Genomic DNA, 24,416 nt, shown 5'->3' on the forward strand with positions numbered 1-24,416 from the left:
TAAAAAAGTGGAAATATTTATTTGAAAAAGAAGCTTAATGCAAAATGTGTGTTTAGCTTTGAGTATCTTGAAAGCTGTTACGTTTTTGTCTTTCACTAATAAAAGAATGTCTTTCAAGGTAACAAGGACCTCGAGCAGCAAAAGTAATAGACCATGCCAACTTCAAAGTTCAAGAAAGGGAACTGAATCCATACAAGACATTGAGAGATTGGAGCTATCGTTCTCAGCATGCAATGATTCTTTAGATCAAAGAGTCAAGAGAAATACTCCCCAAACAACTGAAGATGTATGTCAAAATGGTAAGAGCATAATGCAAAGAATATGTAGAATTCAAACTACCAAAATTTTTGTGTGATTCTGACTTCAGAATGTAAGCGTTAATTCTCTTCTTCTAATCCTTTATCTACCTTGTTAATTAGTGAAGGCACTTATATTAAATAATGGCTTATTCTCCTGTATGAGCTTGCATAAATGCTCATTCTCTCTGCAGGTATTTGTATTGTAAGTGTTTGAGGCAGGGATCACCTCCTGCTGGCAGTAGCCACAGGTTATACACATAATCCGCTTTTCCTCATGCTGTGTATATAACTGGGCTACTGCAGTGGTTCTTGATTATTTTGCAGACTTTTGCAAGCCTTCTTTTATAGCTTGTATGGTTGGCCCTTCCTCCATACCTAGTGTTAAATTTTTACTTTCTTGTGAATGTCATATTCCTGCTGCCCTACAAGACTCCTGTGCTGTTTGAAAGATATGTGTATCCCAGGACAATGCTCCATATGCTGTTTTTGCATACGTCAAGTAAGAAAAGCACACAATATGAGTGTTCACAGGCATTTCATAAGCTCCTTGTTGTATTTCAGACCCTGTAATTCAGACTCAGCAAACCTCTGAGAGTGGAAGAGCAGTTTTTCAGCTTGCCTCACCACAAGGACCATCAGCAGACAAGAACAGGCATAGAAGATTATCTCTACAAAATGCAGCCAAAAACACATGGGACATAACCAGTGGTATGGTCCTCATTTTATGTTATTTTCCATCTCAGTTATGTGTGGCGTGGGGACTATCTGTTGTAAATTTCAAAGGACGCAGTAGTAGCTAACATAAAATATAAATGTCTGTGTTGTGGAGGATTATGGAAATCAAACACCCTGCAATAGAATTGCTTTTGAGCATTGATAAAGATTTGCAGGATAAAGCAGAGTGCCAGAGCAGTGAATGAATAAAATAAAAATTCTGTGCTGTCATAATTAAAGGAAAAGAACTAAAAATAATTCTTTAAATCCTTATTAAATCTAATGGTAAAGACTCCGAACGTCAAATGTACAAGAAATTTACTTCTCCCAGATAAGAGTTTGGGATATTAATTATGGTACCCATGTAATATCAGGGTTTTTTGGGTTTAGTTTTAAAGTTCAGTGGTGAATTTTCTTTTTTTAGTCACAGAAAGACACCTCAGCTTATGTGGTTTTTTTCCTTTCACACCTATCTGCCAAAAGGTGTGGATATTTTTTGTCATACAATGTCATGTCAATCAACTTGCTTTGCATGTTCATGTCAATCAACTTGCTTTGCATGTGTCTGGAAAGTACATTATTGTGGCAAAACCAGCTCTTGTCTCTATGAAAAAGTAGTGTTACTTTCTGTTAAAAGGCATAACCACCAACTGGTAAAGTATGCAGACTACTCAAATCTGCTCAAAATTGACCAAAGAAATTTTTACTCTTTGGAATGTTTAGAAGCAATTATATACTATGACAATGTCAGTAATCCATAATTACTATTATGGGTTTCATAATTTTACTGAAACAGATGCAAGATGCTAAAGCAAGTAGAGCCTTCTGGACAATTTTTAAATTATTTCCTATTTACCTGAATTTTGAGGATTCTGAGGCAGGAATCACCATCTTGTTCTTCATCTAGAACACCAGGGCCTCTATCTAGTGCTGTAATTTCAGAAAAATGAATAAACACTTGTTGTTTTATGTAAATGTAAGTGATATGAAAAGACAGAGGCTTATGTCAGTAGACTGGCATGTCTAAATGTCCTATTGTAAATTCAGAAGCAAAGAACTGAGGAGGAAAGCTATGTATAAACACTGCTATTTTACTGTTTGTGTTTGTGAGAATGAAAACTGTTTCTATGTAGTCTTAATTGTGTGTACTGGCAGATAAAGTCACTCTGTGACTTTAAGTTACAGCTCACCAAACTTTTTTTTTTTCCCCATATTTTGATTGCTTGGCACTGGTAGCTCAGTTTGCAGATTTTATTTTCAGTACGTGCAGATGCCTAACTATATGTAGATGACTTAACAGTTTCTTTATCCTGTAGTACTGAATTCATCTGTGTTGAAGAGCTTCGTATAGGCAACCTATTCATCAAAGTCCTCTTCTATGCTCTGTTCTGAACTTCTTCCAAAGTGGGATAAACTTGACCTCAGAGAATGATAGAGATTCTCTGAGGAAAAGTTCACAGAGAAGGGGGGTGGAATTCAAGAGCAGAAACATCTAACAAAAAATGAGGAACCCTAATATTTTTTTAAAAAATTACACCATTCAACATATACATCTGCATGAAATATCGTAAAAATAATTTACAAAAGAAAGTGAAGTGTACACTGATATTATCAGATAAGAGGGGAAAAAACACTTCTGCCCATTTCTTACCAAACTGTTTCACTTTTGCATTTACATTTTAAAAATAAATACCTTTCCATTAAAAGCAAAGAAATTATGATTTCTGTGATAACTAGTTTTGTAGCTGCTATTCATGCACACTGTCAGGACTGTAACCCCATAAACCCTCAGAATCAATGTTCTAGTCAGGAGACCCAACAACTGATCTTGCCTCATAGTGAACAACCACAAGCTTCTTTCAAGTGGGGATGATTCAGCCAAAAGTTTAGTCCTGACACTTCTGACAGTGTAAATGCACATACACTTGTGACAAGTCATCGGCACAAAACTGCATTCCCCAAGCAAGTGCAAGCTTGCGTGGTTTCTGGCTCCCTGTTTATACAGTGGTCAAAGCAAGGTATATCAACAGGAATCTCTCATACATTACTCTCTTATCACCAGGCATTTAGTATTCTTGAGCCCTGTACAACCATATCCTATCCCATATCTTGGGACAGTACTGCATTTGTTCTGCCATTAGCTTGAGTAAATATTAATTAAAATTTCATGAGGGGATGGATGTTTTCATAGGTGATCTTATTACCTTAGAGGTTAGTCACTTCTATTTATAATAATACCTTTTAGATTTATTATAGAGCTCAAATCAGCATGTCTTCTGTAGCAGATGTGCAGTACCTGTAGAGGTAAATTTTTTTTTAAGCAAGGAAAAAAATAAAATGAGTGAACATTGTTTATAGTTTGCAAATCTTATTTATGCAATGCTGAAACCTTCATTAAAATGTTAGGCTGCAATTAGAAGCTTTAGCATAAGTCTGACTATGTAGAACTAATTAGATGTTTAGGTGATCGTTCTTGCATTTATCTTGTTTGCTGCAATGTTGTGATTACATAGTAATTTGCATATTTTGCTGAGAAGATACTCCAAATTGTTCATTACAATTGACATGGAAGTGCTAAGTTAAAAAGAAATTCCAGTACAGTTTGTGGTGGAGAGATAATAGGATTTGGTTTGGTCCAAAACACCCCATATCTTTCAGTTGTTGACTACTAACAAAATGCTACACTGACTACAGGTTGCAGAAGTTGCCAGACTCTGTAGCCAGCATAAAATGTCATCTTAAAGCCTTACAGACTTTTCTGTCTTCCCCTGCATGTTTTCTTAAGAAAAAGTACTGTGGTATACAAACTAATATTTGCATTTAACTTACTAGTAACCCAAGTATATTTCTTCAACATCTGTGGAAATGAATGTTGTTCTTTACAGAGAAGACTAGCCTAAAAAAGCAGAATATTCAGGCTAGATACTACACAGACACTAACTCTTTTAAAGTAGTTCTTTATATTTCTGAAGTATTTTTTATCTCAGTAAAGACATTACTTTACTCACAATGGTGAGTAAGGAGTCAGGAGTTTAAGCTTCTGAGTGTCTCCTCTTAAGTGCCTGACAAACTGTTACTTAAGATTTTTTAAATATTTTAATACTTAATTCAAAATTAAAACCACAAAAAAGTGGTTTAACACCTTTTTTACTTCAAATTTCATTATAGAATTTTTCTGTAATGGCCTCTGCAAATTAAACAGCAACAACTGCATTAGAAGTCATTCTAGAATGAGAAGAGAACAGAGAATAAAGACTGCAGTTAGGGAAGTTGGTTGTTTAAGTCAGTAGGCCACAATAAAAATTAAGCCACTCCTCTACTCATTCACAGTCCTTTGTGCATAAAAATTAGCCGGTTCTCATGAAGTGGGTTGTACACTAAATGTATAACCATACCTTAGATGGCTCGTTACAGTGGTCTGAGCTATTAGTGCATATTTGAAAACTGCAAAGACAGCATCATACGTGTCAAGTCTAATTTCATGATGGGTGAAAAGGCGTTCTGAATACTGAAGAAGTATGTGTTATACATCTTGGTCTTAGTCCAGCCACTGCTGTTAAAACCTGGTGAAATGTGCCTAGACTAAACTGTGGAAGGGTGGGTGCCAGACTGGTCAGAAGACTGCAGAGTGCTGAGGTAGGAAAAACTGAAAAAAAATCCAAACATTTTCTTAGCTAGGGAAGTTTTGAAGATATTTTTTCTTTGAAAAATGCAGCAAGCTCAATATTTTAATATCATTGCCTTAGAAAAATAGAGTTAAGAGCATTTCAGATTTAGCATCCAGAATAGTTGGCCAAAAGATCTCTTTACATACAGGAGAGTTGTCCAGCCAACTGAAGTCTGGGGATAAGTAGTATTTTTTTGGGGGGCATTTCTGCACACGACTTTCTGGAGTTGCAGATGTGGCAGCATCTCCAGGGCCAAAGACATCTGAGACAATTTCAGGCTTGGTGGGCCAGACTCCTAATGGACAAATGACTGGGTACGTTAAGATACTGATTTAGTGTGGTATTTTTAGAAATATAGAAAATTAGTGTGTTTTCTTATGTTTTCAGTTGTTTTATTCACATACAACCTTTCACATGTAACTCCAATTGCCTAAGAAAAAAATGTTATCAGAGGAGTGTGACACAATCTTGAGTGATCAGACAGGAGAATTCTGCTCTTGTATCCTCCTTTGAAAAACTTGTAGTTATTGATCAGAGCACAGGTCATTGATTTTACCCAAATGAAGGGTGGTTCTTAGAAGTTTTTACTAGTCTCATTTCTTAAGGCCCTTGAAAAGAACAGTCCACAATATTTGTAAAATAAATGGCATTACTTACAAGTTCATCTTGCAAGTCGTTTACTAATTAAAAGCAAGGTGAGATTTCTGTATATCTACAAAATAGTCTTTTTATATAGATCTACTAGACTGTTTTAAACCAGCATGATCATGTAACACAAAAAGAATTTACCTGAAAAGCCTTGAGGCTCCTAACTGTAGCTGGTCTTCATGTAGAGAGTGAACCAAGTCTCTCCTGGAACAAGTAGGTGCAAGCCATGGATGTAAAAGATGTGTTAAGTACCTACTTTTCACTGTTAGGTGCAAACTACCGTTTAGGATATGAACTGCAGTTTGGTAGCTTTACCAGCTATCTTCAGTAAACTGGAAAACTCCCAGCAACTCAGTAAGAAGACAGCTGTTTCTCCTGGTGTTCTCACTCTTCTTTCTTTTGCCTTCATTTATGGTGGTTCAGACTTAATTTATTTTGCCAAGGTTGATGAATCTGTCTGAAGTGATAATTATCCCTAACAAAACTAAAGAGAGTAGAATACCGTAGTAAACTTACTGTCTTCTATGAGCAAGCATTTTATTATTGGCAGTGCTACTTTTTTATTATGTGTTTTTTTATTGAGCCTTTTTTAATACGGTTGGTGGTAACTTTGTTTTATGGAGCCAGAAAGTTTCAAGATCTAGTGAATAATCCACACCACACTACCTTTAATGATGATAAGGGAGTATTGCATACTTGAGCAATTCTCCTTTTCTCAGATGCTGTTTGAGATTGGTTTTAATCAATCATATTGACTTTTTTCTATACCATCATTCCAAACAATAAAATATAAGTTAACAATGAGAGTATAAAAATGGACTTTTCATGTTTATCTGGTGCACTCAATCTTTAAATCCATTTCTGTAGTTTATTGGTTGTTTTAAAATTGGCAGATTAGTACAGCCTGTGTTCAGGGAAACTTTGTGAAACAGATATCTTCATACATTTTTCATGTCACATTATTTTTCAGCAGAGCTGTAGTTTGAAATTGAGATTTAAACCATAAGTTCTGGATATAAAAGTAAGTGTAGAATTTCAGCAATAAAGAAGCAGCAGATTGTAATATGGTGAACTTTCCACCAACTCTGTATGATTTTTTTTTTTTTAATGTCAGCCACAAAAACGTGTGTAGATGTGGTGCTTAGGGCCATAGTTTAGTGGTGGACTTGGCAGTGTTACAGTAGTGGTTGGACTCAATGATCTTAAAGGTCTTTTACGACCTAAATGATTCTATGATTCTATGCCTGTAGAAAATCAATAGCCAAACTTAATAAAAATATGTTTTCCTAGAATGAAGTTCAGTTGAACAGTTTCAAATCTTAACAGCTAAATATTTTTAGATTTGCAAATTGCAGGTGTGCATGTCATATATCATAGCATGCACCTTTTTTGAGCTGTCATTTGGAAATGTTTTGATTAACCTTGCCTCACTTAGAAAGCGAGGCTGATCTTTTTTGTTATATCGTCATCACTCTTCCAAAAGCAGCCTGATCTTTTTTGTTATATCGTCATCACTCTTCCAACTGTATAAATCTGATAAGCAGAATGTTTCTGTATTAGAAAAACTTACTTTGCTGTACAACTTCCAGAGAAAGAGTGTGATCAGTGTAAAATACTGTTTATTTTAATGGCAAATATGTAAACTTTGTATGTTTCAGATGAATGGGTGTTTCCTGAAAGTTTCACTGAGACTATTCAGTTGAATAGGAGTGAGCAGTTCATAGCTTCTGAAGATTCAGCCTGCCATAATTTAACCTCACCACAGAATGCCTCTGTTGAACATCACAGCAATGAAATAGGGGATCACCAAGCGAATAATAAAGAGATTTTCACGTTTTCATCAAGACCTCAATCAGCTCCTCATGGGAAGTCTTCAAATATGTCACCAGAATGTTGCATTTTCCCTTTGGATTTGAAGCAAGAGGGTAACAGAGTACATGGTAAAACCCAAATTGAAGATAACTTTCAAGGAACTGACAGCAGTGAAGAGGTAGGCCATTTTGTACATGTAATTCTTGATAAAGTAGTCTTCATCCTAAAAATCCTATTCTGTCTTCAAGCTAGACAGAGAGGATAAATCATCTTTTCCCCATATACCTACAGGTAGATTTGTGTTTGTCAGGTTGCTGTGTCTAACTGGATACAGGCGTGAAAATGCAGGTATAACTGATACATATATACATACCTCTAAGAAGTGGCCAAACGAAACCTAACCCTCTGTCAGCCCCTGTGCTAACAGAGACATGAGTATAGTGCATCGCTGCAACAAAAAAGATTTTAGGAAAGCCTGCATCATAGATTTGAGCGAGATGTAAGTCCGTTATGGTTGAGTAAGAGTGCAGGAAATAAGGCTTCACTGTGCCTTTTAAAACTGTAAGCAGGGACTGTTTTATTCACCAATGTTGTTGAAAGTGAATTAAGAAATGTCAGCTTTTTAATGTCATTGGTATATAAAGCAGATTGGTATTTCTGCTTTATATCCTGTCTGAGTGTCGTGGTTTAGCCCCAGCCAGCAACTACGCACCACGCAGCCGCTCGCTCACTCCCCCACGGTGGCACGGGGGAGAGAATCGGAAGAGTAAAAGTGAGGCAACTCATGGTTTGAGATAAAGACAGTTTAATAAGTAAAGCAAAAGCCGTGCACGCAAGCAAAGCAAACCAAGGAATTTGTTCACCACTCCCCATGGGCAGGCAGGTGTTCAGCCATCTCCAGGGAAGCAGGGCTCCGTCACGCGTAATGGTTTCTTGGGAAGACAGACGCCATAACTCCGAACGTCCCTCCACCCCTTCCTTCTTCTTTGTCCCAGCTTTATATACTGAGCATGACGTTATATGGTATGGAATATCTCTTTGGCCAGCCTGGGTCAGCTGTCCCAGCTGTGTCCCCTCCCAGCTTCCCGTGCACCCCCAGCCTGCTCGCTGCAGGCCAGCATGAGAAGCTGGACTGTCCTTGACTACTTAGCAACAACTCAAAACATCAGCACCTTATCAACATTTTCTCATCCCAAATCCAAAACATAGCCTCACGCTAGCTTCTATGAAGAAAATTAACTCTACTCTGGCTGAAACCAGGACACTGAGCTGTGTCAGCATCATTCTTTTGCAATGTAGAAATCTTTCAGCAATAAACTTAATGAAAGAAATGTTTTTTTAACAAATCTATCAGCTGATATTATATAGAAAATCACCAAATTGTTAATGCACTGAATAGTTGCATTGTGTCATTAGTAACTGCTAAAAGTTTCTACTTTTAGCAACATTCTAGTGTATTTCAATTTTAATTATAAAATCTGTTTCTTAACATTCTAATCTGTTGCTCATAGCTGAGAAATAAAATACAACAGTTACACAGTAGCAAGATGGACTGAACTTAACAGAAATACTGCTCTATATTCCGTATTTCTGAGAAACCAAATTGCTGATGATAATTATAAGAAATAAAAATTTTCTCAGTTTTTTTCTGTAGTTGTAGGGCTTTTCCCATTGTCTGGGACAGTGTATTCTTTTTTAACTTCAACCCATAAGACTTCATTATTTTAAACAAAGTTCCAGCATTTCAGGATTAAATCAGTTTTAGTCAAGCTAATAGTTCATGAGCAGTGCTATATGGGATATCATTCTGAAGATACAGAGCTGGTTGGATTTCAAAGAATTTCTTTGGTTGCACTACCATTTACTCAGCTTCAGTAGCTTCCAATTTGATTGCCTTTTTTTTTTTTTTTTTTTGGCGGGGGGGATGAGTAAGCATTCAAGTCCTTTGAAAAGCTGTGTCTCCAAAGGAGTGTAAAAATGGCAAACAAAAATTTCTGAAGAAGTACCAAACAGTAAATGCAATGCTATGAAAAGTGGGTGAAAATGAAATGTCTTTCAAAACACAGTGCATATGGTATACTTAACTGATGTACTATAGAGCAAGACAAATTTATATAAAATAATCAAAAGCTAAATTAATCATTAAACTTTGCTGCTGCTTAAGCCTTTATTGAAGAAGATAACTAACCTTCCATGCCATCATCCTCCCCCGGAGATCCAGTGCCAAACACACAAACAGAAAGCAGTAGCCAAGCACTCCTGCTTTTACAGCATAACAACATCATTGGGGCTCAACATTAATGGCCATTCTAGAGGCTTAATGCAAGAGAGACTGACAGAAGATCCCTACCTTCTTTAAAAATATTTAAGATGTTATATAAACTAAGAACTTTGACTATGTGCTGGGGGTGTGCTAGGGAACAGCCTATGTTTCATTCATTATCTTTGGATGCAAACTGCATTAAATACTATCAGCACTGCAGCTGGAGGTGCATTAGACTTACAAAGGTAGAAGATAATTACATTACACAAGTCTACAGCATGCTAACAAATTATCAAGAGGTTTTTTCTCAGTCTAACTACTACATTAGTAATTCATAGCTAAGCCTTTCTTTCATGTGAAAGAAGTCACTGAACCAACAAATTACTTAGCAGTCATATTTTGCCCATATTCATCCTCTTCCTTGTACAGATACATTCTGTGTTGCTTCTTGAAGTCAGCTTTATATTGATAGTCTATTGAATATTAAATATACATTTAATATTCAGATTTCTGTACTTTGCTTTACTGAAGTAAACTAGAAAACAGGTTTATTTCAAGCGCTGAAAAGACAGGAAAGAAGATGCTGGAAAAGCCGTGATAGCTGAACATCAGACTGCTAACTTATTAGTGTCTATTTGAGCATAATTTAAGGTATATTTGCAAAATTATCAAAATTCTTTAGCCCAACCATAACATATTTCCCAGTTTACTTCATTTATATGACAAAATATTGGTTCAGTTACACTGAATCTTGCAGTGCTTTTTAAAAATAAATTTTAAACTTACATGCTGAAATAAGCTACATTGTTACAGGTTTTCAAGCTATCGTGTTTCTTAGAATCATTATATTACAGCTTTCTTTGAAATTATGTTTGTGTATAACACATGGATATGTACACATTCTTGAATTATATCAAATAAGATAGATGTTTCAACCTATAATTTAAAGAACTGCATGGGAGCATATATTGCCTTTCTCCTGGAAAATATAAGTAAACCTTAGTTTTAATTTAAAAAAAGAACATTTTTGCATATCTTTGTAGTTTAAATATCTCAGACTGGTAAAAAGTCTAAAAGTTCCAAAAGTTTTCCTTGGATTTTTTATGTCGCTGCGCCATAGAATTGTTTGGGTTGGATGGGACATGAAAGATCATCTAGTTCCAACCTCCCTGCCATGGGCAGGGACACCTTCCACTAGACCAGGTTGTTCAAAGCCCCATCCAGCCTGGCCTTGAACACTTCCATGGATGACTTAAAAAAATTAACAGTTAAAGGGGCTAAATCCCAGTTTCATCCTCGCCTACATTTGAAGTTAGTGGAGCTGCAAATGAGAATTATGTACTGTCTTATTGAATCTGTAGAAAAATCAGTATTACCTACAAAAAATATTTACTTAATTGTAAAATATGAGAGACAGGATAAGTTTCAAATAAGCAAGCATTGACTCTCAATGTACATTGGCATATACTGAGAGCCATAAGATATGCACAGTAACTGTTCTAGAATTACATAGTTTCTGTAACTTTTGGCTTTTGTGGAGGAAATGTTTCAGCCTGCAAACTGAAAACAGCACGTATTTATAAATTCCTTTGAGTGGTTTCTAATTAGTCACTGAAATATTTCAATGCTGTTATTCAATTATCAGAGTCAAATAATCAGTCAAGGATAAAAATTGCTTCTTCTCTTGAAACCATTCACCATCAAGTGACTTATTTTGTAATTACATGAATGTCCATGCTTTCAGCTCAAATTTCTGTCTGAGACTTTCTAAAATTAAATTTGTCATGGCAGCATTTATGGATTCTGTCATACCCAGAGCAAAATCAAGAACTCTTGCTGTTCGCAAGAGTTGTGTGACTGGCAGATGTAACCACATGTCACACAATGCTATCAAAAGTGTAACAGGCAAGTTCATCGGTGAAGACTTCAGTGAAGAAATTGAGAATTTTTCTGTCCTTACACAATTCAGAGAATAAAAGAATAAGTAATGTACCCTTACAAAGGCTAATTAGATAATTTCACTCTGATACCTCAGTATTAAAACTCAGTGTACAAAGGGACTATATCCCATCTGCTCCTAGTAGGTGGCCCTCTAGAGTCATTAGAATGATGTTAAAATTACAGCCCAGCAAGAGCAATCAGGTTTATGTATCCAGAACTGCACATCTGGATGTTCTTTGAAGGAATACAGTACTTCATGGAAGTGCTCATCCCTCAGCAAAATCATTCTCAGCTGCAGTTTACATATGCTGCATTATAGTTAATCAAACAAACTTTATTGATGTTTCTGGCACCATTTCATGATTTATTATTTAACAAATTATTCTAGAACCTAAATACATGTGGCTAAAGAGAAAGATGGGAGAGATTTAAGCTTCAGATAAAGCAAAGTGATCCATTTATCTCTAATGTGTGGGGAAAAAATAGAGGATTTCTTTAGTAATCTTCCATCGTAAGTTAACCTAACTTAATATGGGTTTCCAGCACAGATTTTAAGATAACTTATGGCAAATAAAAATCCATGAAAAATAGGGAAGTACAGATTTGTGTTTCACAGAAATTACTAATTGAGGGAATAAGACTATAAACTTCCAAACCATGTATCATTAATAAAATTGAGGAATTGTTTTCATGAATGTTCATTTCATTCTGTGTAATCCAATCCTGGACTTGCTGAAGTCAGTAACAAAGTTGGATCCACTTTCATTTACAGTAGGACTGCACCTTGGCTATGAGAGGCATACTGAAGAGGCTATTTCAGTGTTTCATTGAATCTTGCAATATATACTGCTTTACAGTATATAGGCTATATATATACAGCATATATATATATATATATATATATGCGCGCTACCCAGTGTGGTAGCATATGGCAGAGGACCAGCACGATGAGATGATGAGGCCTCTCTCATCCTTTCTTCCTTGAGAATAAGAACACTGAGGCGAACACTAGATGTGCTTCCCCGTTATTTTTCTTTGCATGTGTTCAGACTTGCTGTTTGTTGTTAAGAGGGGGTATGAGTGATTGATTCATGGGATATTCTGCAGAGACATTGTTAGAAGCATTAGATTAACAAGCTAACCTCCAAAATTTGTGAATGATATTCAAATGGTACTGAATATAATATTCAATGCTATTGCCAGAGGTGAGCAAAGTGATCTCAGCAGGAGTTACTCCTTCTACATTTAAGTTGAAGATGCGATGTGAAAATATGGAATATTAATAATTCAATGGGAAGACATAATTGTTGTAGAATTTTTGCTTACTTTTTGTTTACAGTTGTAATCAATTTTATTGAAATTATTATGTAACACAGGTTTGGGAGGTATTCTAAATTTGGGCCGACATTTTGAAAAGTGTAATCTTGCCTCTCTCTCCTCCTCTTTCTGCTTTCTACTTTTTGCTACTTGAGATGTAAGAATATGTTTATGGTATCCTCAATGTAGTTGCCAGGAAGAGCAGCTGGTTATCAGAATCCTTGCAAATTTAGAATTAGGCAGCAGAGATTAAAGAGCCATTTTGAAATTTTAAGGTTACGTAAAACTTTATTGTGTGATGAGAGGGAATCACTCTTGCTTTGTTTCCTAAATTTAGGATGACAACAATGAATTGATCCAGGGTACTGAGAACCTTGGGATCAGCCACAGCAGGCAAGGAACACCTGATTCAGCAGTTTTTAAAGAGATCCCATTAAAGAGGATGTCATGGAGAAATGAATACTGGAAGAATAAGGGACACAGCAAACATAACCTCGAAGAGTCCGTATTACCAAAACCACAGAGTTCCACTGTGAGAAAAAGAGATTCTGTTAGTTCTCAGAGAAGCTTAAAGCCTACCCTTTCTCTTTCTCCAACTGGAAGTAAATCTGAAAAAAATGAAAAATATGACAGAGTTTCTGGTCAATTAAAAAGATCTGTCAGTAAAAAGTGTCTCAAGAAGATCTCAAGAGAAAATTCATGTCTGACAACACAGAATTGTGTAAGTGATTTTTCCTTTGAAATTAAGTTGTTAGATTGTATAGAGAAGCTATATTAGATATACCCATTTGCATGAAGTGAGAAATAATTTCTTTCATCCAGATATATTCTGGTTTCATTATAACAGTATTTACTGAGCTCAGTCTGTTGAAAGCTGATTTTATAGTTTTTTGTGGCACACAAAACAGTACTCCAAATAAAACAGAAATCACAGAGGTTTATAGATAAAAAGAGGGTCATTGAGCAACTCACATTTTGGAAACGTGAATTAGAAAGTAGTTTTGGGCTGAAAGATTACAAAGACAATTGACAGACTTTGAATTGATATATTAACGAGTGCCCACAGAAAGAGCGTTAATCTAGGTAGTTCATAGTCTCTCTGCAATAGCCCTGAAAAATAATAAATTATGTGATTGAGGGCCAGCAGTAAGGCTGTGTCATAAGCTAAATTGCCAGGCTGCTAGAGGAATTTTTTACCTTCGCCGGTGTTGTTTTATTCCTGTTTTTTGCTTCCTGGATTCTCCTTAAGAAAACATGCAGTAATTCGAAAACCAAGTTTGTCTGAAGCTAATTATGTTATTAAATATTTCATAATAGCTAATTCTTGTCTTTTCAGTTTATAATAATGTGCTTTGAATTGTGCATTGAATCAGGAACTGGAGCTTAAGAATCAAGTGTATTCTGTAAATGTAAAAAAAATAAAAAATAAAAATGTTACTGTTTCATATTTTTGGATAGAATTTTTTTTAGGGTTTAGAATTACTGCAGATCCATATCTGGATGGATGTAACTAACATGTGACTTCGCTAAATGTGTTACAAATAGATTAGATTTATTTCTGAGCATCAGAGAGTGGAACAGGCCAAATTTCGTCCTCAGGCTTCAGAAATCTTTTTTTCAGATGTCAGCTAATATCCTACGGGACCAAAGACTTACATAGCCAGCATCTTCTGTCCAGCAGTGGTCAGTCGTAGATGGCTAGGGAAAAAAAACAGTGCAAGGACAGAGCAAGCACCTAGCAGTACCTCGCCAGCATGCCCTGCAGGCTTCCTTACAGCAGTCCACAGCTTACCAATTCATTCAGTGAGAGATGCTGCCTTTGTGGTAAATAACTGGTGGTGGAATTTTTTTCCACAGATTTGTGTAGTTGCTTTTTGTATCTATATAGCCATTGCCTTGTGACAGTGAATTTCAGAGTTTTGAATGCACAGCCTCATTCTTGGTGCTTTCTCATTCTTGTGTTTGTTATAAGAAACTATGAATAATCTATTTTTTTAATTATTATTCTTACCTGTGCCACTTACTATTTGATGTCTGTATATCGTATTCCCCCACAATTGTCTCCTCTACAGGTCAAGGGGTTTTATGGTATTTAGTTCCAGGATTGCTGTTTTGTGATTTTTTTTGTCATTTTTACCCAAGGATGTTGAATCTAGCTACTGCACAGTCATTAATGTAAGAGTGTTTTTTGGGTACTACTATCTTGAACCAGGTGTTGCACACTACTAAGGACCAAAAGAATGGATACTTCTCTTTTTTGTGGTTCTATGAAGCAGTTACGTATTAGGAAAAATTTAGCTACAGTATTGTCTTGCAACATGATATATACCGCATTTGTATGAAGGAAATGAACATCTTCCATGATTATTGTGTTTTCTGTCCCACCTGCTATAGGATACCACAGTCACTGTTCCGGTCAGGGGGATACACTGTCATTCTGCTATGGGAATTTTAGTCTGTAGCAATTAGCAATTCTGTTACTTGTTGATACAGTTAATTTTAGTCCTCTGATTTGACAGCATCTGTGAAAGGGGAAGCAGGAGTGACTACTGCCATGGGACGAGGCTGCTACTGCTGCGGCAGGGTCACCATGTAGAACAGTTCTACCTATGTACCTAACGGCTGCTATGGCTGCTGAGGAGGGACCACGCTGCAGCTAATCGTGGATATAGAAATCTGGGCACTGGGCTAGGAAGAACAATCTGAACTGGGCATCAGATTAAAGAATTCTGTCCAGGAAAGCGTATGTTCAGCTTTTCTGTGTATCTTTGGTAGGGAAATGCACATACTGTCATGCCACTTACACTTCAGTGCTTTTTTTGTGAAATGAGGTGCTTTTAGTACTGGTATAGGGGTTGGGTTTTATGTATCTTACAGTCCTATGAGATAGTCTCTCCAATGGAGGGTTCTCGAAATTTCTTCCTGTATTCTGCAGGTAGTTTATTGGATTGTGTAAAGACCTTGCACTTTTCCTGATAAAAACAAAACATCCTTTTCCATGAAAGGTATGGAGACTGTTTTCCTTTAGGAAGGAAGCAGATTAGGGGGAAGCAAGGGGAATGGAATACAATAACACAGGTGAAAATCAGAAGCAGTGCTGAGACCTTAGGTTGATGAAAAATATCAGTGGCTGGTGATCTTAAAGACAGTAAAAAGAAAAAAGTTTTAAAAAAGCAGAGAAAATCCTACCAATAACAGCATATGTTCTATGTATTTATTATCTGGAAAAGACACTAGAATTGCCACTAGTGATGTAGAAAACGTGGAAGGATGCAATGCATGTGTTCTTTTGTATTTGGGAAGAAGTAAGATAATGTTTCTGTAATTTTTAGTGATAGGAAAACCCCAGTTGATAATCTAATTCTGTTTCTTAGATGTGTTAATATCCATGTATTTGTTTGTAAGTGTATAATAAAATTTGTTTACATTTTTACCTTCCCTTTCCCTCCTAATTTTATCTATAGGATTTTTTTTTTCCAGTTTCTAGTAAGTATTCACATTTTTGTGATTAAATGTATTCTTCCCTTGTTTCCTGATTCTTTTCAGTTTTGGAAAATTGTTCCACTTAAAATTCAACTATATTTACTACTAATCATAACTGTAATCTATTTGTCCATAACAAATGAAATATGTTGATTACTTTCCTAAATTATGTTATTGGTGTTTAATGCAGTGATCAACTTTGTGCTGTAGAACATAATAAAGTATAGACTACCTAGGTGGATTGCAATTAAGTTTTTAAAGTTAGATATACTTTACAACTTTTTTGTGATTTTTTTTTTTTTAAAAGATGAGGGAAAAGAGCTGTCATTTTTCCTCTGCTTGAGAAATAGTTGATTACTAAATTAGACAGTAGGGTTATTGCCCAATATGAAAGTATCTGGCAGATTTAGCTCTCATACTTGATTTGATCGAGTAATAGAATTTTCCCATCCAGAAGCCTTTCCTTGGAGTTGATACTTCCTTTTGTACTAGGACACAGTCAAAATCTGAAGCCAAATTTGAGTGCCACTGCCTGCCTTTTAAACAGTAGTTGTTTAAATTAGAAAGTATGCTCACCTAGCACTTACAAAATAAAGTCAAATATATATTTTTATTATTTTTATTAAGAATATTTCCAATAATTTTAAAATTAATATAATTTATTTGAATGTGGCCTTTTTCTTCCATATACATATGTAAAGCGCTTTTTTTATCTGCTGGAGCAGTTTTGCAGGAAGAAACTAGTATTCTAGGTCCCCATAAGTTTCAAGAAAATAAGTGCTGACATGTAACGTTGTTAACTACAGTGAGACAACACTGGAGTTTTTTGGTTCGCTGTGGGCATGTAAATATTTGATTTCCGTGTTGAAACATTCTTCATTGTTCTAAGAATTATGTATGAAGGGATAGTTTCGTATGGAAAGGTATTAGAGTGAAATTTTATCTCTTCTAATCTGCTCACACAGAGAACTGGTGAAGAAAAAAATGCTTAACCAACTCTTCCTACAATCGATTTGCTAACTACTTGATACACTTTAAGGACCTGGTTGCTTGCAATGTTTTATTCATGTTTTAATAGAGTTCTCTATTAAGTTAAAATATTTTTAATTAAGAAAGACGTTCAGCCCTCTGGGTAATATTGCAAGCATGTAGATAGCTGGTAATTAAAGTTTTCCGCACGTATAACTACATTCAAACAATTCTGAATAAATCATTTGAACCTAGAAGAATGCAAATGTCATTATATATGAAAAAAAGTCCTTTAAACAACAGGTTTTGTCAATCTAGCAAAAGTTTGAAGCGCTTAATAAAAATACTTTATCATGAGGGGAGGATATGCAGAAAGACAAGATAAGCTTTAAATTACTAAATGAAATATTAATTTTAGACAAATTTACAAGTATTGCAAAATTGCTTCTTACATCAGAAGTTTGTCCTAAATTACGTTAACTTAATCTCACATTCAATTTTCAGATTCTGTCTTTGAAAATTGGCTAAGGCAATATTAAATTTGTGAAGAGGCTTTTTTGTAGTAATCATCTGACGCTACAGAATAAATAGTCCAAACTATTTCTCTTTTATTACAAGGAGTTTATTGTGCAGGATGTTTAACACAGAAAATTGTCATGACATCAATTCTCCTTTCCGAGTATGGTATTTCTGGAGTGAGACCATTACAAGAAAAGAAAACAGAATGACAATTTGAAATAAGCTGGGGGAAAAAAAACAACAAACGTTTAGAATCGTTTTTTAAAATTTCGAAGATTTATTAAAAAGAGAATGAGAAAAATGTTCTTTCAATGCTTAGTGCTTTTATTCTGTGTAGCGCTAGTTCATGCTGTCATTTTAATGACTGCATGCCAATGGCTTCTTATATGAGGTAAGAAGGATAAGCCAAAGCTTCTCTTATAATAATCAAATGCAGAAGGCTTCTATATAGGGAAATTAACCAGAAATCGGCATCTTCAGTGAGATCAATAAAAGTTTTAGCAGCTGTAGATCTGGTAGAACACTAATACATCAGAGCAAAGCAGGCTTTCCAGGTGTAGCATAGCAAGCTTCATATGAAGTGAACAATAGTAACTGAGCTAATAACGTACAGTAAGGGTCTAGGAAAACATCACGTATTATTTTAGGATTAAAAATGGTAGTAATAATCACAGTATTCAGGAATGAAGCTTGGGCTTCAAAAGCCAGAGGTAAAAACGAGGTGGCAGCTGTGCTAATAGCTTCTGTCATCGTCTTATACCTCGCACAAAATGGCAGACTACATTTATCTGTGCCAAAAAAGGAGCCTCTGAGTGCTTGAGGTGATTCGGTAGGAAAAAAAAATCTTTGCCAAGACATTTGACTTAAGAATTTGAGATACATAGTAAAAAATCAAAAATGGTTGCAATAGGCTTTAGAATTGTCTTTTCCACAAAGTTTTGCATACTTGCGCGTGCAGCTGTTTCCATGTGAGCACCCTTCAGTCATAAATCCTGGTTTATGTGATATATTTACCTGCTGATTGTCAGCTTGCAGGCACACTTTCCATCAAAGATGGTTTACTTTGTTATTTCAATGCTAATTTTCTTTTTGAATGGTTATTTGCAATAGATGGCTTTCAGGGAAATCTACTACCATTGTAGTCAGAATGAAACATCAAAATATATGATAGAGTTGCTACTCACAAAAACTTAATGTTGGGCAGCAATCTTTACTGAATGGTACTTAATTTCTTAACTAGAATTAAAATAGGAAGTATTGTTTTACATACTATTGAGATAACTGTAGATTTCTTTTATGGCATCCATGAGGAAATAAAAATATGCTACATGCTTTTATTCTAAAACTATTTTTGCAAATACATAGTAAAATATTCTAGAGCTTGAGCTGAAATCAAGGTTCGGTTCTGTGTATGATGCCATTACATTAATTATTAAAAAGGAAGCGTTTCTCCATCTGTTCTTGATCCAAAATTCCCTTCCAGTGTGCAGTGTTGCACATCCTATGCTTGGAGTTCAGCACTGTGAATGAACCTATGAGCGTATTCCCAGTTAAACTTCTAGAGAGGAAGTAATGGAGTGTCCTTTATTATCTAGCTTTGCTTTGATCCCAAGGACAAAAAAAGCTGGCAGAAGGGGATCAGATGGACAATAATGCTTTCCTCATTCCCAGAAAATACAGATTTATATGGAATATGGATTCTCTATATGGAATATTACAGATTTATATGGAACTCCCTAAAAAATGAAAAAAGTACTGTGTGTCACTGGGAATAACCTCCGTTTTCAGCAGTGTTGTCATATATTCTTTCTAGTGAAAGTGAGCACTTTGCATGTGAAATGCTAAGCAATATACATGAAAATCTAGGATATACACATATCTTTTTGCATGAGTTCCTTAAAATAAGGACGTCAATATCCAATGTATAACATCTTTTGTGGGCTGTATATGTCATACCTCTGTGGAGCTGAAAAATTGAACCTATATAATATTTTATTAATCACTTGCATATATTCCTGAGTCTTTTTAAAAGCAAATGTCACGTTTGTGTGATGTTGTAGCTTGAAGGTATTGTACTATTTCTCTTACTAAGATAAAGCTGCAGTTCAAGTTTTCCTGTCTAGGGTGTGACCAGTTTATGATTATAATCCACATAGAAGACTTAGATATGTGTCTTGCATACGTAAGAAGAAAGCAGAGGATGTTGTAGTAATAATTCCAGTGTGTAATATTTCTGTGTGTCTTCTGGCGGTAAGGTGACTTTTGTACCCCCGCAAGACACACTGGAGCATTACACACTGGATTTCTAGCGGGAAGAGCTAGCAACGTTCATATCACTAGTACTGCTGACTCGCTCGTGTTCTTGAGGTCTTCAGTTGTCCTGTACCTCCCCACAGCAAAGCAGCCCATGAGATTGCCCCTTCTGCCAGGAACATGATAAATTCCTGGTCTAAAAGCCCCGTTCTCTTCACTAGGATCAGAGCACTGTCCCTCTTTGGGATACTGTTACATACTGTCTTGCAGCCCACTGGCAATATTCCAGTGATCTAAATCCTCTGAAGTCCTGGTCACTACCTGGATTCACTTGTCAAGCAGAAATGCTTTGTAATTCCATTCAGAACCAAAACTGGAGGCCTCAAGCACTGGACCTGTTCCTTTGTGAAATATCAATGTATGTGGACCCTTTAAAAAAGGGAATTTTTTTCTTAAAGGAGTTCTATAAACAAAGATGGTGCCACAGCGGGTTGAGTGAACTTAAACGATCTTACCATGAGATTTTGTGTAAGGCATAAGTACAAACTGCAAAACAGTTAATACCTGTTTTTAGCTTTTGGCCTGTGGATCAAGTTTGATATAATAATTAGAGTTACAGTAACAATTCAAGCAATGAGTATAAACAAAAATGAAAATACAGTGATGTTAATTTTAAAATGTATATGCTAGCAAGTAACCAAAATAACTTTTAAAATTTAGTGCTGGTATGAGTAGCTTTCCAGAGAAATTTTATACTGTGCTTGACAACTAAATGTTATGTTGATGGTGTTTATGATACTATAACTGTGTGATTTGGTTTATTTCAAGATTTGCATTTAATGCCTAAGCAATTTTAGCTGCTGGATTTTTGAACTCTCTTATTCTGAAAGCCTGCTTTTATCTTCTGTTTTTAATTGCAGTAGAACAGCAACTTCACCAAACACCCTGGATCCAAACTGCAGTTCATAAGTGTTTGTGTTCTTCTTCCTTCCTGTAATTATGTGTAAATATGCTTGATTTTCATAGTCGAACAGAAATCTGTTAACTAATCTTTTCTAGTAAACATTTTGTTTCTCTTTTACTACTGTAGCTTCTTGAAGATTCCCCAAGAGATTCTCCAAGGTATCTGTTTCATTCATATATTCTGTTCTGTGATCCTCTCTATATTGTTGACTTTTCCATTTTCTTTCACAGGAATATGACTGGAAAAACTACCAGTCCAATAGACTGAGTTCATCTGAACTACACATGCTGGCTAGTATGAAGAGACAACAAAATGAAGAATTAAGGGATATTGGGATCTCACATGGGCTGAGTGCATCACAGATAGACAACTGCAATGTTAGCATAAGTACAAGCAGTGATGATACAGCAACCTGGAACTCTTGTTTCCCACCAGTAAGTCTAAACCCACAGTATTTTCTCTATATAGTTTCTATCAGTACTGAGACTCTTGAATATTAAAATTTCTTTGAGTAGCCTTGAAATTTAAGGTATCATTACCAAACATTTTGTAGAACTTATCAAGTAAAACATGCAACCAAAACACATGCACTTCCAGCAGGTTCTGTAGTACCACCATGGACAAAGAGCAAACGTATTATATATATTCCTTCCAAGAATCCTGAATAATCATGTAGGCTGTACAGCTTGTCACAATAGCGGCTGACAACCTGCAAGTGTGTGATATAGTACTTAAAAATAGTTCCAAAATGAATGAAACCAGATATACCAGTCAGCAACTGCATTCAAGTGTGAGTAATGGAAAATAATTGCTTCTTACAATGATAAAGTCTCATTACTGAAAAGCTAACTGTTGAAGAGGACTGAAGGAGGACCACAGCGGCAAAAAGCTGCAGTAGTTCTGAGCACTTAGTATGTCATTGTTCCTTATTTTACACCTTGTATCCTTATTTGTCCTGGTACAAAGTGGTACAAAATGACACACAGCTGCACAATGTGACAGGGTACTATTATAAGCAGCAGAGGAGTATGTTACACTCCACCAAAGAGTATTGAATGTATGAAATCACAGAATGACATTTCAGCAACTATATAAAGGTACTTGCAGGAGGTGCTGTAAAACCAGATAACCTCGTACCCATTTATATCTCAGCAAGATAGTTCTTATTTTATTATATGTGAAACAGTAATAAAAATTATAAGGAAAGTACACAACACAACTCTGAGGCAGATCCAAGGTTAGAAGAATAAACACTGCTGTGTTGCCCCAATATAAACTATTGTAGAGCAAATACTCTAAAATGTTAGGTGCAAATTACCTCCAGAGAGGCCTGTAGTAGCAATCTTCCGTAGCGATGGAAGATTCAACACAGCATTGGAACTTTGTGGTACACTGGTAAATGAAGGTTTCAAATGAGAAGTATTGGTGAGTGGATAATTGTACAAATAAGAACTTGGTTTACAGAGTAATATTTTGCAGGCTATTCGAGCAACATTAGTTGGTTTTAACTATTTGAGATATGTCACTATTACACGTTTAGTTGACTTCATCATATTTCCAATGTGTTTTCTCAGTACTTGCTAAATAGACTCAAACATGGTGTAAATCTGCAAGACTGGACAAATGGAAGTCAAGTAAATAAAGAGAATAGCAGTCTCATTAATTTTTGAGTAGTTTAATTATAAGGAAATTTGTAGTCACATTTATGGCTAATACAAATTACATGACTAAAACAAAGTAGACTTTTAAAGAAACATATAATGCACTACTTCTAGTACATTATATATAACAGTGAAGCACAATGTGGTTGCAAAGGCAGTTCTTTGATCTTGCTGCCTTGATCAGCTTCTGTAGCTTCAGACTAATCGTATCAGTCTAAAAAAGTGTTTAGATATAATAGGTTAGTCATTTAAATTCTAATTTAATATAGCAGTAGTTTTTCATAATACTCCTTTGTGGCCATCTTTCTCTACATAAATCAAGTGTACAACAACATACTTGTCTTTGAGAGAGAAGTTTTTCTAATATCATTCAGTTGGCTGAAGTGTTGGTGTGTCTTACACATACAGCCCTGTTAAGTTTTTTCTCTGCATTTTGGAAGGTGGACATTGAGGTTTTAAGATTTAATGGCAAGAACCTCGGGAAGAGGTAGTTTAGAAAGCAAACCTAATCTTTTGCAGATAGGGACTAACCACTTAGCCCCTCACTACAACAAAGACTGCTGAAGTTCAGCTTCTGCAGTCTTCCCTACCCATATGCCTCTGCCTTTATGCAGAGACACTCTGTACCAGTACAGTGTTGGTTAGTCTACAGTATCTATTGATTCACTTCTTATTTTTCTTTCTGAGATAGCTGCTACGGCACCAGCTGTTCATAGATGTGATAAAAGACTTTGGAGTATGGATTTGTATGTTTTATCACTGCTTGATGTAATTCTGTTCCAATATTTGTAAGAATGCAGAGTAGTCACATGGCGGGTGATAGTTCATTTTCTAGACCTTTAGTATCTAAGAAGGTTATAAACAGCATTTATTAGGGAAGGTGATTATTTAATCATACCAAGTTGTTTAACACAGTTTAAGTTTTTAAAGAAATGATTGGGGGCATTTTTGGTGTGCTGGTGTTCAATTTTAGTATATTTTGGTATGCTTACAACATTTCAAAAGACTTTAGAGTAGTGAGGCTGTGTTCAATATTCAAATGGGTGGCTGAAATGAAAAAGTTAATGTAGGCCAGTTAGTCTGATAACATTGTCAAAACAGTGAAAAATCTGGTGTGGGATTCAGTTAAGAGAGATTTAAAGGGTGGTAATATGGTTAACGATAGTCAAGATCGTTTTATAGAAAATATGTCCTGTTCAAAAAATCTAATTTTATTGATAAAGTTACAATTGATAAGGGAACTGCTTAGATGTAACATGCTAAGACCATATTCTTTTAAAGATTACTTTAATTTAAAAATGACCAGCATACAATATTGATAAAGCACACCTTGAATGAATTTAGGACTGGTCAACTGACAAATATCAAAACAGTCAGCAGGAAACTTATCTGTGACCTAGAATATATTCAGAGGAACCAACTTCATGATTCAGTCAGTTCTAGATCTGATGTTGTTCAGTGGTTTTTCTTGGTGATCTACAGCTTAATAGCCTGTGATACACATGTGATCATGGGTTGATCTAATTCTTCCTTCTGGCTTTCAACTCCATAAATCTGTCAGATAATTTCATATAGCTGTTTTCAGTGAATTCCCACACATAGCATTCACATGTGCAGTAAACATGTTACTGTATGAATAGGTAGTCTACATAACTGAGAGATCAAAATACATCCTAGTTGGAGGGATTAGAACACTTTAGAAGGTTGTTCCTCCTGGATTTCAGTCTGCCCTCATGCGTTATCTTGGTGTAAGACCTAAAATGAGTAGTCATCACTTCTTCAGCTTCCAGTTTTTGCCAAGAAGTGTTCGTTATGTGTATATTTATTTAAAAAATGTGTAGAGTAAAAGGAAATTTGTTTTTATGTCACTGATCTTTAGTACCACTATCATTTTAGTTAAGAGAA

At 35.6% G+C, this 24,416-nt stretch overlaps 1 protein-coding gene across 1 annotated transcript in view; it reads left to right on the top strand.

Annotated features, from left to right (window-relative positions):
- CFAP20DC (CFAP20 domain containing) overlaps positions 1-24,416 on the top strand; it is a gene marked incomplete at both ends in the record, with an annotated part of 79,939 nt that overhangs the window by 34,520 nt on the left and 21,003 nt on the right. Inside the window, 5 exons of the mRNA XM_082004445.1 lie at positions 119-299; positions 861-1,007; positions 6,988-7,319; positions 13,000-13,383; positions 21,081-21,284. Coding sequence (XP_081860571.1) covers positions 119-299; positions 861-1,007; positions 6,988-7,319; positions 13,000-13,383; positions 21,081-21,284 — 1,248 coding nt within the window. The remainder of the gene's footprint in view (positions 1-118; positions 300-860; positions 1,008-6,987; positions 7,320-12,999; positions 13,384-21,080; positions 21,285-24,416) is intronic.

This window comes from Phaethon aethereus, assembly GCF_964289735.1.
Source record: "Phaethon aethereus genome assembly, chromosome: 11".
NCBI classification, from domain to species: Eukaryota; Metazoa; Chordata; class Aves; order Phaethontiformes; family Phaethontidae; genus Phaethon; species Phaethon aethereus.